The sequence below is a fragment of the Pelodiscus sinensis genome, chromosome 8 (genome assembly GCF_052426305.1).
Source record: "Pelodiscus sinensis isolate ZL-2025 chromosome 8, ASM5242630v1, whole genome shotgun sequence".
NCBI lineage: Eukaryota > Metazoa > Chordata > Testudines > Trionychidae > Pelodiscus > Pelodiscus sinensis.
This window is the reverse complement of record NC_143059.1, coordinates 44997305-45011836: the sequence shown is the minus strand read 5'-3', so window position 1 is coordinate 45011836 and position 14532 is coordinate 44997305. Positions and strand designations below refer to the sequence as shown.

Below are 14532 nucleotides of genomic sequence, written 5' to 3'. Positions count from 1 at the left end.
AGTGGCATTAACTGTTGAACTAAACCCCACTGTGTTCCTGACAGGTGGTATGAAGATACTCTTCCTCCAAATTCCTCCTTCTGTCTACCTCTGATCGCCTATGGATGCATGGCTGACTCAGTGGTTGTGATGCCATATAGTCCTGGCCAGCGACAAAGCTCTTGATAACACCCAGAGAGCAAATTATTCTAAGCACCATTGACAAATTCATCATTCCTACATGGATTGAAGTCCTCTGAAGGAGGAACAAAGCTACTTAAAGATAGCGTAGAAGACTCAATAGGGAGAACTTCCTGCTTTACCTCTTTTCCCACTCCATGTTGTCCGCTTTCCCTACAGCTTCTTTTGTCCATGGTTTGCTCTCCACTTCTCTGTGCAGAATTTTATTTGCAAATACCTGTCATACCTAAGATGACACTTTATGGATTCATCTATTCAACTGTGAGGAAAAAATACTGTAAAGCATGGGTTTGTGGCCTGCATTTTACTTAATAAAAGGGTTTCTCATTCTGTTTATTCAAAAAGACTTTTTAAAAAATACGTTTAGTCCTCATGAAAGTTAGGAATTCTGTACTGGCAAGGATTTCAGCGCAGCTCCAGTAACGTGGCATGGTGCTGACGTGCGGTAATCCTATACTTAGTTCTGAACCTTTCTTGAGGGGGGTGTATCACATTGATAGGCAGCTTTTATGATGCTAATAATTGGGTACTAAGGTGATGTGACCACTGACTAGGGATGAGCAAGCTCATGTTTTCTTACTCTGAATTACTCTGACATTGTCTGGAAAGCATGACTTAGTCGTAAGTTATTAGGTTCATATTTCATGCACTATTTTAAAAATAGAGTAAAAGAGTGAATGGCAAGTAAGAACATAAGAGGAAAGTCCAGTGAGAAGTGGACTGAAAATTGGGCAAAATGAAAAACAAATTCAGACAAACTAGACAAAAAAAAGTGAGGGGAGGAATATTAATGCAACAAAAAATATAACCCATATAGCATACTTTGCCAGACTAGCTTTTTGGGTCATTCTCTCTTGTATGCCTAATATCCCAAAGCACCAACTTCCCTGTAAGCTAGAAATTCCCCTTTTTTACCCATTACAATTTTTCATGAAAAGTTCAAATTTCAGGGGGGAAAAAGGGTATTTTGCTAAAATAGTAAATCTCCTAAGCCTTTAAATTCCTCAACATTCTGCAGTTGGTACTTGTGACCTGGGCACAATTGGCATCTGGGTTTCAGATGTAGCTGGCTTAGTGCACTAACTCCCAGTGTATCATTTAGTCCCCTAAAATTATATTTTTGACAATCAGAAGCAAAAAAACTTCTGGCAACAATCTTGTTGGATTTTGGGGGTAAATAAACAAATACCTTTAGTTACATGGATGATACGTCTTTATTTTGTAGTGATAAAAATGTTGCTACACTTGAGAGAAAAATATTCATTTTGAATATGCAAACTATTCAAGCTAGTGCTAGTAATAATGTAGTAAATAATGTAGGTGGCTGACATGAGATATGAAACTCATGTAATAAGACCAAAAGTAAAACAGTTTGTCCTGATCATACCATGTATCACAAGCTAGACCCAAGAAATTTATTTTTTGCTTGTGTTGGTGGATCATTTCTTTTAGAGAAACATTTCTACTGATGCTAATAGGCTTGGAAAATGTCATGTCCTGCTGTTCATATGTCACTGGGATTAGCCTCACCCTTCAGGTGCTACTTGACATCTGAAGTTGTTGTAAATTTGTAATAAGATTAAAAAAGTAGTTGGGGTCATGCAGTTGTACAGATCTGTAGTCAAGGTAGAAGCTCTCTCTTTTTGACTAGTTCTCTTCAAATGTTCAGATGAACACATCAATATCTTTTAACTCTTATCAGTAATATTAGGAACAGAGATGAACCAAAAACGTTGATATTTCACATACCATGAAGTGACAGAATTACCCAGGTGTGACTCCACTGAAATCCCTGGAGTAAATCTAAACTCTGAGGTTTGTTTTCAGTTTATACAAACAGGCAAATGGAGTACTTTGCTGCCTAAAGCCAGATCTTATTGTTTGGCACTTTTTCTGACTCTGAAGAGCAAGAACATTTTGTATGCCATGCCAGCCTTTATGAAAGGGGCCCTATCCATTTACGTGCTTCATAGATGCTAATTTCATTTATAGTAAATAAACTCAATCCCCTTCATGCTAATTCCCATTTTTGGTAGAGATGCTTATCTGACTGAGGTTTTCCAGTAGGAAATCACTTCCTCCAGCTAATTGCAGTGACAATTCAGGAAAGCACTTACGTACATTTTATTAATTGCAACGGGAATGCTTCTAATTGTTCATAATTACTGCTAAAACCTCTGTAGTGGTTAGGTCAGGTTTTTGGTGTGAGAGGAGGAGCTAATCCCTATGTGGTTCATAAAAAAGGTTTAATAGTTGGATGAGCGCAGTAGTAACTTCAGTGTGGACTTGTTGAGGTAGGTATGAGTATCTTTATCCTTTCCCTGAATGTAATACTTTTCATTTTCTTAGTATTTTGCAGTCACTTAACATCAGATAATGCAAAAGTTATTTAATATTTTACTTCCTTTTTGAACAGGTATTATCTATATTTTACAGATGAAATAACAGAGGTAGATCAATGTAACGTACCTCAGGTCAGAGAGGGCATATGTGTAAAAAATAGGATGAAATTTGCAATTCCTGGCTCCCTGTCCCATGCTTAGACCACTAGATTAAACCTTTCTCAAATGAGCCCCAAGGTAAATAAAAAATGAAACTGGAGTCATTTATTACATAGAATGGCGAGGAAAAAAAATCTTACATCAGCAGGTCAGGTCATGGCAGTCATAAACTTTCAGGTCAGTTTATGTTTTAAGAATTGCTCACCATGGGACTGATATGCAAGACCTCATTCATATGAGATGTCGTCATGCTACAGTTTTCAGGAATGGCTTTAAGTGGATATATATTTTAAAAGGCAGATGTTCACATCAAAACTTGCATCAGTTTTAACATGATAATGATCTTCAGGTCTAATAATCACATAATTAACTCCTAAACAGTTACCAACTGCAAACTAATACGTGCAGTTGTTCAATATTCACTTTTTTCCTTCTATAAGAAAGGGTAGTTATATGAAGTCTAGTCATTTGATAACACAGAAGTTTTTAGATAGGCGCAGTTGCAAATTGGTGCCACAGGCACACAAGGCAAAATTACTTGCCTGCAGTTTTTAGAGAATGTTAATTTTATCCAAACTCACAACCTGGTTGTTTAAATGAGTAAAATTATTCAATTTCCCGCGTATGAGTTCGGTAGGATCTCAGTTGTCCATAACTTAATTTAAGGGAGGAGCAGGCATCAGTTATAATTTTCCAAGAGTCTTTGACCAGATATGGGTTTGAAGTTCTCAAGTGTATCTCCTTCAAGCTTTCTGCATTTCTATTGATCATTGGAAGTTTTCAGTTCCTTTATCTATTGTATTATCCAGCTATCAAGGAAAGGTCTTTGTATGGCATCTTCTGGAAAACGCCTTGCTTTCTTACCAAACCCAGGTCAACTATTTCAGAGTCTTAAACTAAACTATAACATGGGCAGCTACATCTATCTTTTCAATTTCATGTCCAACGACATAGGTGCAATTGAAGAAAGCTTTTTCCAAATTTGAATGCCACTAAAGTGTCAGGAAAAAAAAGAACAACAGAGTTTTTAGGTTTGTGTCTTAAAAATAGAACACAATGTTCAAATTATAACAGTGGCAGTTCTTCATGGTTGGAGAAGTCAGCTGGAAAATTATCCAGTGAATGTTGATTAATGCGTCGGCAATTCAGAAAATTTGATAGGGACAGAAAACTGGATGTGACATGCCTATTCTTATTCAGTTCACTGTTTATTAAAAATTCATTCATTGAAGAGGAAGCAGTGTTGTCCAGTAGACATTAGCATAAGGATGTGATTCAACGAGAAAAGTGCAATTTCTGGCACTGCTATGGACTCACTTGGCTTTGTGATGTGAAGTGTACTCTAATCAGCAAATGAAAAGTGCTATCTTAATGCTAGAGTAAACATCAAACAAAAAAGTTTTTATATTGTCCTATATCCCTCTTCTTAAAGGGTTGCCAGGTGTCTGGTATTCACCTGGACAGTCTGGTATTTTCACCTCCTGTCCAGTAAAAAAAATTCAGAGAATACCGGACACCTGAGATGTCTGGTATTTTCTGAATTTTTTCCTGGCCAGGAGGTGAAAATGCCGGGCACCTGGCAACCCTACAAACACTCAGTGCCCAGCCTCCCCCCGAGCCCCACCCCGTTCCCTTACATCCTCAACCCCAGCCCCCCTGGTTTCCCAAGGCTGCTGGCACAAAATGGCTGACAGCCAAAAGACCTAGGGGAATGTTTCCCCTGGGTCTTAGTGCTCAACCACTCCCCTCCCTGTTCCTATCCCTGCACTCACTCTTAAAGGGGACATGCTGTTTTAATGGTGGTTTTTTTTTTTTTTTTGGCTCAACAACTTCGGTCTCCCCCCTCCCTTTTTTTTCCCCTTTCAACAGAATTTTTTCCCAGTGTTTTTTTTTTTTTTTTGGAAGGGGGGGGGGGTTTGGTATTTTTGTTTCAACCATCTGGCAACCCTATCTCCTTGTGGTTAAAAAGTAGCTAGTACATCATTGCCAGTCGAAAAATCTCCTTCCAGTTTTGTGGCCTAACTTCAAAACTACACAAAACTTTACATTCAAACTCTTATTCTTGGGGTCAGTGTGAGAGAGGGCTCATCTAAACTGCATTCCCCTCTTGAAAGAGGAATGCAAACAAAGCAGATTGAAAATTCAAATGAAGCGCAGATTTACAAATCTCACTTTTCATTTGCATAATCACGTGAGAGCGCTTTTTCGAAAAAGGGTTTTTCAAAAAAAAAACCTGCAGTCTAGATGGGATTCTTTCAGGGAAAAAAACCCTTTTTCAACAGAATCTGTACACATTTTTTCAGGAGTACTGGTTCTTTTGAAAAAGGAGGGTTTTTCTGAAAGAATCCCGTCTAGACTGCGGGGTTTTTTTCAAAAAACCCTTTTTTGAAAAAGTGCTCTCACTCAATTATGCAAATGAAGAGCGAGATTTACAAATCCGCGCTTCTTTTAAATTTTTGATCTGCTTCGTTTGCATTCCTCTTTCGAGAGAGGAATGTAGTCTAGACCAGCCCAGAGAGTGTTAAAAAAAGAAAGAAAAGGATAATATCCCATGAAAACTTTCCTAACTTTTGGAAGCCTAATATAGTACAGGCTTGATGATAGTGTTTTAAAACTGAATCACCTTTGAAAAAAATGTGTATTATATTCCACTAAGTTTGCAACCACATATGTGCAATTTGAGAGGATTGCAAAACGTTGACCTCCAAAAGGCTCATTCATCCCTCTTTCTCACTCTGCAGAGAATAAGGTCTTGATCCTAGGCCATGTTATACTATTCATTGTATGCAAAAGCCCTCACTGATTTCAAGAGCAAACTGCAGTAGTGATATTTTTGACAGTGCTAGAGTGGGTATCAGAGGGTGTGTATCTAAGACTTTGTTCTGCTCACAAATGATCACAGATGAGTTGGAGGCTCAGAGGAGTTCACCTTGCTGCTCCTATATGTAGGAAGCATGTACTCTTTTCTGTCCCCTGCAAATTGTACTGAAGTTTATTCCCTGGACAGGAAACATGAGCATAATCACACTGCTCTCAGGCTCATAGATCACTGTCCCTTGAGACTATGAAGTCCCCAGACCTATCTGAAAATAAGTAAGGGAACTCCAGAAGGGTATCCTGCTACATGTGTGTATTAGGAGAAAAGAGACTGCCAATAAATAAACCCACAGGCAGAGCACAGAATGTGATGTCCAGCCAACCTAATCCACATCCCCATTTCCTCTCCTCTCCCCTCCCAAGAGGCAAAGAGCCTGCTCAGGAGGGCAATATATAGGCCAGCCACTGTGCCAGGCTGTGTTCCTGCAGCAAGGAATAGGAAAGCAGTGCTGTGCTCAGTCAGACCCAGTTTCCTCAGGTTCACTCTGTCTGCCTCATTTGACTATGGCTCTCTCTGCAGAGTTATGTTATACACGCAGACATACATACACAAGTACCGGTAACTAGTGTGTCAGGCTCAGTAGTGCTTTGTCTTTAAGAGTAGGTGTCAGTCCCTCACATGCTTGCTCTGCCTCCTGGGTGAGAGGAGAGCAAATGAGGTTGTAAATACCAATCCTGAGTCTTACCTAATTCCTGCTTTGCTTTTGGGGTGGAAATCTGCTTAACCCTGACTCCCTCTTCCCCCGCATGTTGGCTATAGATGTCATTGCCTGTCCCCCAACTATGTCACCTGTGAATATGGCTAGTAAAGTGTATATCCAAGTTTAGTTCATTTAACTTTTTCTTTAACTTGTGGGAGTTCATGTATCAGAGCTGTCTTTAACACTATTTGACAATGCCATGAATGGGCATTTTGCTCACATGAAGAGTCTTCTAGCAATAACTCTCCAGTCCTGTCCTCACATCTCCCCTCATTATTATGACACTCAACTCTCAGGCTACGTCTAGACTGGCATGATTTTCCGGAAAGGCTTTTAACAGAAAAGTTTTCCGTTAAAAGCATTTTCGGAACAGAGTGTCTAGATTGGCACGGATGCTTTTCGCAAAAGCACTTTTCGCGATCGGGGCTTTTTGGCGGAAAACAAATCTGGGCTGTCTACACTGGCCCTTTTGCGAAAAAGTTTTGCACAAAAGGACTTTTGCCCGAATGGGAGCAGCATAGTATTTCCACAAGAACATTGACAATCTTACATGAGATCGTCAGTGCTTTTGTGGAAATTCAAGCGGCCAGTGTAGATAGCTGGCAAGTTTTTCCGGAAAAGTGGCTGATTTTCCGGAAAAACTGGCCAGTCTAGACACAGCCTCAGTGTACACTTAAAATGTAATTGTCAGAAATCCTTAGCAGTAACAAGGTGCCAATTACCTTGCTTTCATGTTGCCTGCCTTCCTCATGTCCTTCCTTGTACATGCTGTGCTGTGTTTGTTGCAGGTTCCTTGGAGAAAAGACTGTTTTCCTATTTGTCCAGGAACCAAGGGCATCTTTAGTGATGTTTTATTAACACTGTGAGAAGAAAATGTTCGAATATGTTTGAAGCAGAGTGTGATATAAAGAGTTGTACTCGAGTAAGGGGAAAATTCATATCCCAGAATCTCAGACAGGCCCCAACAAGTTACATAGATGGAAATGGAGAGGAATCCTGCTAGTGTGTCACCAACCAAGTCCCCTCAGAAGACATGTTTGAAATTGTCAATGTTTACATTTAAATTTAAAGGGTATATTTAGCACGAAAGATACCATCACTGACGCTTCTCAAAGAGACACTTTAAAACTGAAATAAACCTTTGACAGCTTCAGATACAGTAACAGGCCCTATGAGGAGCTTCAGCACATCACATGGAAGTTCGTAGGCAGAGCTTCAGTTATGACATCAAAGGTCCTGTAAGTTGCACCAGGAGATAAGTCAGTGATAAAATGGCTGTAAGTGGCAGCACAAAGTGATTTGCACTGTTTTGGCATCAGAAAATGTACAAGCCAGGGATGCCTTACATACTGAGGGGACAGAAGGTGATGTAACAGGAAAAAGCAACTACTAAAAGTATTCTGTAAAATAAAACAAGCCTACTCCATGCTATCCTTAACACCGCAGGGGCCAGAAACCTCAGTGGGGGCTGCTGAATCTTCTTATGCCAGGTCTGAGTATGGGCCCCATACAGTATAAAATTAGTATGACAAGAATTATGCATGCTGACTGAATGCCCAAAGTGGGCAAGTTAAAGTAATTTGTGACATGCCCATACATTATTTGTTTTCTGTCAGATTAGGCCATCATTTGTGTCACTGCAGAATTTTGGCCCCTGGAATCTAAGAAGTTTTGATTTATTTATTTTCTTGTCACTTTTTAAGATCTAATCACGCCCCTCAAATGTTTTTGCTGTTTCTGTTTCTTCCATGACCCCTCAATCTCCTGCACTAGCTGAGTTAAGCCCGAATCAAAGATACTTTGTCCAGCTGATAATAGGTATATATTCTTTACAGTGGATTTTCATTGCCTTTTATTGGGTATTTAGCACTTCAGCTCCCATAAATGTTTGTATAAGGTACTATAAGTTATGTGACTGACTATTTATGCACCACAGTAACAGGCTAGCCCTAAATTTCTATTAGAGTGGTGCATATACAAAAATTTAAAAACTACAATGTTGATTAAACATAAGCTGCTCTCCAAAAGCCTTAATTATGTATCTCTGACTTGTGGAAAAAGCTAGCTCAGACTCTGGCTTTTCCAGTCAACATTCATGGTCTGAATCTGATCTCTATTACTCCACTGAGTTTCATAAAGTGACTCTAGAAGTATGCCAATATAAAGAGATCAGAATCAGACCTTTAAAGAGCAGAAACAGCCTGAACAAGATGAATGTTTCTGTTACTCCTCAAATAGCAAGTCCTCTAGCTCTCAAATTGTTTCAAATGCGATTTGTGATAATAAAAAAGCATTTGGTTGCCCTAATTCAATAAGTGTCAGGCAGATGTTTTTCAAGAGCTGTTTCAGGAAAAGTAGCTAAAAGTATTTGTTTCCTAATTGAGATGAGCGATGTATCTCTCTCTTACATCCTGTCAAAATTTACCAAAGATTTAACTGAAATAAAATTTAGCATCTTAAAAGATGGTTTGGTTACTAGTATGTTAGTTGGTTCAGTGTCTTAGCCCTTTTTCTCTTTTGTGCCTTACTACTTCTAAAGGAAACACTTTTGCTAAACCCATGAAGGTTCCTTGAAAATTACTGTGATTTATTATGAATTGTATTTGCAGTTGTTACTGGAACTTTTTCATTATAAGGAGATACTGGAAATGTTCCAATTATTTTATTTTGGGAGGAATTAATAAGTAATAAACGAAAGTTTCCTAAGAAGATTATTTAAATCACATGGGGTGAATAATATGCATAGTTAGATTCTGTAGGCAGAGTTAACAGGAAAGTTTGAATCCATATGTGTTTGGACATACACATATTTTCAAAATCTTTTTAATTTAAGAAAGAACAGGCATGAATAAAAGAATCAAATCACATATCAGAGTTTGACATAGAATTCGAGAAGGTGGCCAGAGAATAGATTTGCAAAATAAAAGAAAACAATATTGCAGTTTTCAGCAGAGGATTTTACGCTGAGGAAAAATGATGAGTTTTACTGATTTATGGTATTTTCTGTATAATCAGAGAAGAGTTGTCATGTTTCAATATACATATGAGTTTCTGTTGCTAACCAAATAGTTTTGACACTTCAGAATACTGTCAAATATTTTAATGTGCTGCATTAAAGTTAATCATAAGAATGTTAAAGGTTTCATTTATTCTGCAAATAAGAAAGAGATTAATTTCCTGAAGACTGCAGAGCAATGGCATAGAGAAGTAAGTTCATAACTTTGCACAGTGGTAAAATACAGTAAGTTTTGAGTAAATTGATTACATCTGAAAAGTTATAGCTGTGTTTTACAACTCTATAGAGATAAATGTCACAAGTATTTTTAAATAAGTTATTATGAAGAACATACAGGTGTGTACCTGTGTAAATAATCCAAATAAAAATTGGAATAAGGTATGTCTGTATCCTAGCTAAAGGATGAAGATTGAGTGGTAACTCTCTTGCAAGCACAATATTTAACTTGCAAAAGAAAAGCAAGTGCCTGAAATTAAAGAAGAAAATGTGATAGAGGCTATTTGCTATCTGGTTTCCCATCATCTGAAAAGATGCCTTTAAAGAACAACATTGAAAAGAACAGCATGTTTTCATAGCATTTTGATTTTTTTTCAACCACAACAAAAAATCCCTTCATAAGTAGACTTGGCTAAAAAGGCACATGTTCCTCAAAGTTTTCTGCTTGGGTGACTACGACTTTGTAGAAATTGAAAGGAGGGGAAAAAAGGAATGCTCCAGCTTGTATAAGAAATGAACCTTTGCCCAATCACTTTTTGTTTGTGAATAAGGTAACTTTTTGTGTGTGTGAAATTTGAAAGCAATAAGGTATGTGGGTCCTTTCTCGTTATTGGTTCTCAAGAGTCGATCAGATTTTTATTCTTTTAGAGCAGCCTGAAGTTGTGAGATAAAGCAGCTCAGAAAAAAAAATGTTCTCAAGCAGATGCCTTTAAGAGACAGAAATCATGAATTTCTTGAATTGCAACCACTCTGGGGGTGGCTACAATGACTTTTTGACAGTGACAGTAACTCTGCCTTGTCTTTTTGAGCCCTTCTTTGGCCCATTCACTCTGGAAAGCTGCTTAAGCGCACTTAAGCGCATTAGCATTTGGATGCTAGGGGACCATATTGACCCTCATTTGGAAAGTTTAAATGAGTGAAAGATGGAGCGATTTGTTAGGGCTTTAGAAACCAGCTTTAGAGAGCGGCGGGTTTTCCGCTTTGGTTTGTTCGGGTGCTTGTTCTAATCTGGTGCGCTGTTTAAAGGCAACCAGACTGATTTGTGACACATGAGTCCAAAGGGCTATTTTTTTGGGCTTGACCCGATTAGCTAATCTGTGCTTTGAATTTCAATGGCTGGTATCAGAGGGAGTGCACTTTGGGAATGGCTCACTGTTGGATTACCTCATTGGTAACTGCATACAGACACAGATGGCAAAATGTTAATTACTTGTCAAAAGAGACAAAATGGGATCTAAGGTAAATTGTGGTGATGTGTGGAAATAGTGATTAGGTCTATGTTTAAAAAATTAAATAAAATCAAAACTGCAGCTTCCCGAAGGATTTGGCATGCCATTCTTTCTCCAGCCTCTCAGCATGACCTTTACCAGTTTAGTTATAACTTCTTCCCTGTATTTTCAGAAGCTTGATACATCGAATAAAAACTATCTGAAAAATTTTGAATACCAACACCATTTTGGAAGATTGTTTAGTATTACTGTAAGCACAGGGCTTTTTCCTCTAGTGAGATGTGTTTTTCAAACATTCCATCAATAATGTTTGTGCTGCTCTAGATCATGTTTGTGCCAGAATATGCAATATGAGTCTCTCTTGCCGGGGATTTGTAATTTAGTGTAGTAATGTTTACAAAGGATGAAAAATTAATATCCAAAGGAAGAAGTTCAGGAGAAAATATTTTTAGCTAAATGAGAAGGGAAAATCAGTTAGCAATTTTTTAAGTTCATCAGACTGAAGAGAGCAATCAATTTTATGTTATGTTTTTCTTCTGATACATTCAGAAGTCATCATCCTTTAAAAATGAAATTGTATGCCTTGTTTATTATTATTATTTATTGGTATTATGATAGTATGTTAGGCCATATCCAGACAAAGATCATGGGCTCATTGTGCTAGCTACTATATAAACAGTTAAAAAACATTTTGGGGGTATTCAAGTATGTGTCTGGTTATTTTTGTTAGTAAGTACATTTGTTGAGAAGAACTGCGGGTGTTCAGTATCTTCTTAAAAATAAATAAATAAGTATTTTTGCACATATGCTAAAAATCCCATTACAGTTTTTCTAATACACATTGCACTTATTTTAAAAGTTCAATATATGTATTTTATCGGGGGGGGGGGGGAATCATAAAGTAAAATGATAGCTGGAATGAATGGCTTTGTGAGTAAAGAAAAATTAGATTCCATTTCAGACTTTGCTACAGATTTTCCAGGTGACTTTAGCCAAGATAAGAGGCAAATTCTGTTCTGGTATTGGTGAAATCCTGTGGATTATGGATTCCTCCGTGGCTTCAGAGGATGTTATGGCACATCTGAATTTGGTCTTAGCATCTGCTTTGCCATTTACGAAATGGGATAATGATACATTTGTAACTCTCACAGGTATTTTGAAAATAAATTCACTAGGGATTGCAAAATTCTTTTAGGGTCTCAGGTTCCTTAGTAACTATAGAAGCATAACATTTATTTTGTTATTAAATATTATGCAAAACCAAAACAAATTTCTGGACAGCATGAAAGAATAAAAATGCACTGCAAATAAATCTCCATTTTCTTTGTTCTTACTTTCATTCCTGTCTTGTGCACTATTCAGTAAAGAAACACTCCCAAAATAAACCTCTATTCAAGAAGACCTTACCCATAGGGATGTGCAAATATAACCATGTACACGGGTAATCTATGAGCCTGGGCTATTCTGTTAAAGTTCACAGTTATATACAGGCTACTAGTACATGTATGGAACTGGCTTAAAAACTGGATCCCAGCACGCACCGGCTCCCAGCAAGCTGCCTACTGCCCTGCACTGCTGCATCTGTATAGGCAGCAACACAGGGAGCTAAGGGGCAGGCAGGAGCTGATATGTGCACAGAGCTGGGTTAAAGGCCAGCTCCCTGCATGCACCAGCTCCCAGGGAGCTGACTGCCACCCCATGTGTAACCACGTAACCGCTGAATTTTTCAATGGTTACACGGTTACTTAATTAAATGCACTTAACATCCCTAATTTCCCATCAGCTTTCCTATACCTGTAACATATCTGGGCCCAGATTCAGCGGTCTGCCTGTCTATCATAACATTTACCCATTTGCTTAACATCAGTAGAATTTAAACATATGCTTAAATTTAAACATATATTTAAGTGCTTTACAGATGGAAATCTGGAGGATTTGGTAATTGAATGCAACAGATAAGTCTGTTTCACAGTTGGCATACCTAAATCTAGTTAATACACAACATTTTATAACATTAAAGCTAGTCTATAACTAGACAACTAGAGGAGAAATCAAAGACAAGCCTGGTACTCTGACTGAAATTCATACTGTTGAACCTAGATACAAATTATGTTACACTATATTTTATCCCAAAACCCACAAAATATTTAGGCATACAGTATAGTGACTTGTTGAGGAGGGTGGTTATTATAAGAGTATTTACTTGTCCAACGGACTTAGCCCCTGCAACCAGTTGTAAAGTTATAAAAGCTTTGTTTATGTTTATAGATTGAAACTACATTTGAGCTTGAAACTTAGGGGGAGCACTTACAACAGTTTATCAGGGGCTCCTAAATTGCCGCATGTATCCTGGGTGGTCTATGAGCTTGATGTTCAATCAATTCATTTTACAATCTTTTTTAAGAAAATGATCTGTAAAACAATGAAGTTGCTGAGGGTAGCAGGAATGGCTGATGAGGATGGTCACAAATAATATGTGATGCTAGACCATGTTATATGGTCAAACCTTTTAAAGTAAAAATGTACAGTGCAATGAGTTAAGAAGTTAATGTTTGCTTTAAGAAAGATTGTCTTACTTTTGTCAGCTTGTCTCAGAATATTAATATAGCTCATTAATTAGATTTTTAGTCAATTGAAACACATTCAATTAATAGTGTTTTGTATTTAAAATTGACCTTCAGCAAAAACATGCTTTTCACTGAGAATTGAATCAAGCCCTTAATGTTCATTGATTGAGAAGGTCTACAAAATGGCGGGTTCATCTTTCTTTTAAAATTATCTCTTGCTTTCTTTTTTATTAGACACTTTGTACAAAGTCTACAATGCAGACTATCCGAGCAGCTGACACAAATGAAGTAGTCAAGCTAATATTCCGTGAATCTGATAATGACCGAAAGGTATGTAACAGAATATAGACTTATTGAAGAAGGTTGTTGAACGTTTCCTTTTCAGATTTGCAAACATTAAAGGCTGCATTTAATTCTGTCTGTAATTTCTGGACGTCACTTCTCAGGGACGAACTTAGCTCCAAAAATTTAGTTACAAAATGTAGAGTTGGATAATTTAACACCTGATCCTTTATGGTGATGTGATGAGCATCATCTTGCAAGATTAGACCTTCTAGATATGAATTACTGATTTGTGATGAAAGCGAATTTTTGGTAGGATGTATTCTTTTCCGAGAGACACTTTATGTAGCCCTGAAAAAATAAGACTTATTCATCATCATTTAATGTGAGAATATACATGTTTACACTCTTTAGTACTGTTTCTTTATCTCCTCTCTCTTTGGTTGACTGGCAAACAGCTAACAAGATTAAATAAAGAGATTTAGAGATATAGAAAATTATTTTTAAAGGTCTGAAGTTATAAGTTGAGCATCACTGACTGCCCAGCTCATATGTAATGACCATAGCCTATAAGTTCTATACTGATTTTTTTTATGCTTTACTTTCTCAGGTTATGTTACAGTTAGAAAAGAAGCTCTTTGACTATTTTAATCAAGATGTCTTTAGAGACAACAATGGCACTGCGGTAAGTTTGTGGCTATACAATATTTTAAAAATAAATAGTTCTTTTCAATGTCTACATTTATGGTGTGCCTATGCGATTGGGACCAGCTTTGACACAATAGCTCAAAAATCATAGGTAAGTTGCCTTTTTTGTCTAAATATAGTACTATGAATAGAAAATGGACATTAACTATCTTCCTATGCTGATGTTTTTCTCATTTTGAAACATTTGGTCCAATCAGTGCTGTGATACAGCTTTATATATAAATGTTTATTTATATATATTTATATAAATAAATT

At 37.4% G+C, this 14532-nt stretch overlaps 1 protein-coding gene across 2 annotated transcripts in view; it reads left to right on the top strand.

Annotated features, from left to right (window-relative positions):
* Window positions 1-14532, top strand: part of INPP5A (inositol polyphosphate-5-phosphatase A) — a 431202-nt gene that overhangs the window by 359804 nt on the left and 56866 nt on the right. For both annotated transcript variants that reach the window (XM_075935228.2, XM_075935231.2), the window contains exons 10-11: window positions 13522-13617; window positions 14180-14254. In XM_075935228.2, coding sequence (XP_075791343.2) covers window positions 13522-13617; window positions 14180-14254 — 171 coding nt within the window. The remainder of the gene's footprint in view (window positions 1-13521; window positions 13618-14179; window positions 14255-14532) is intronic.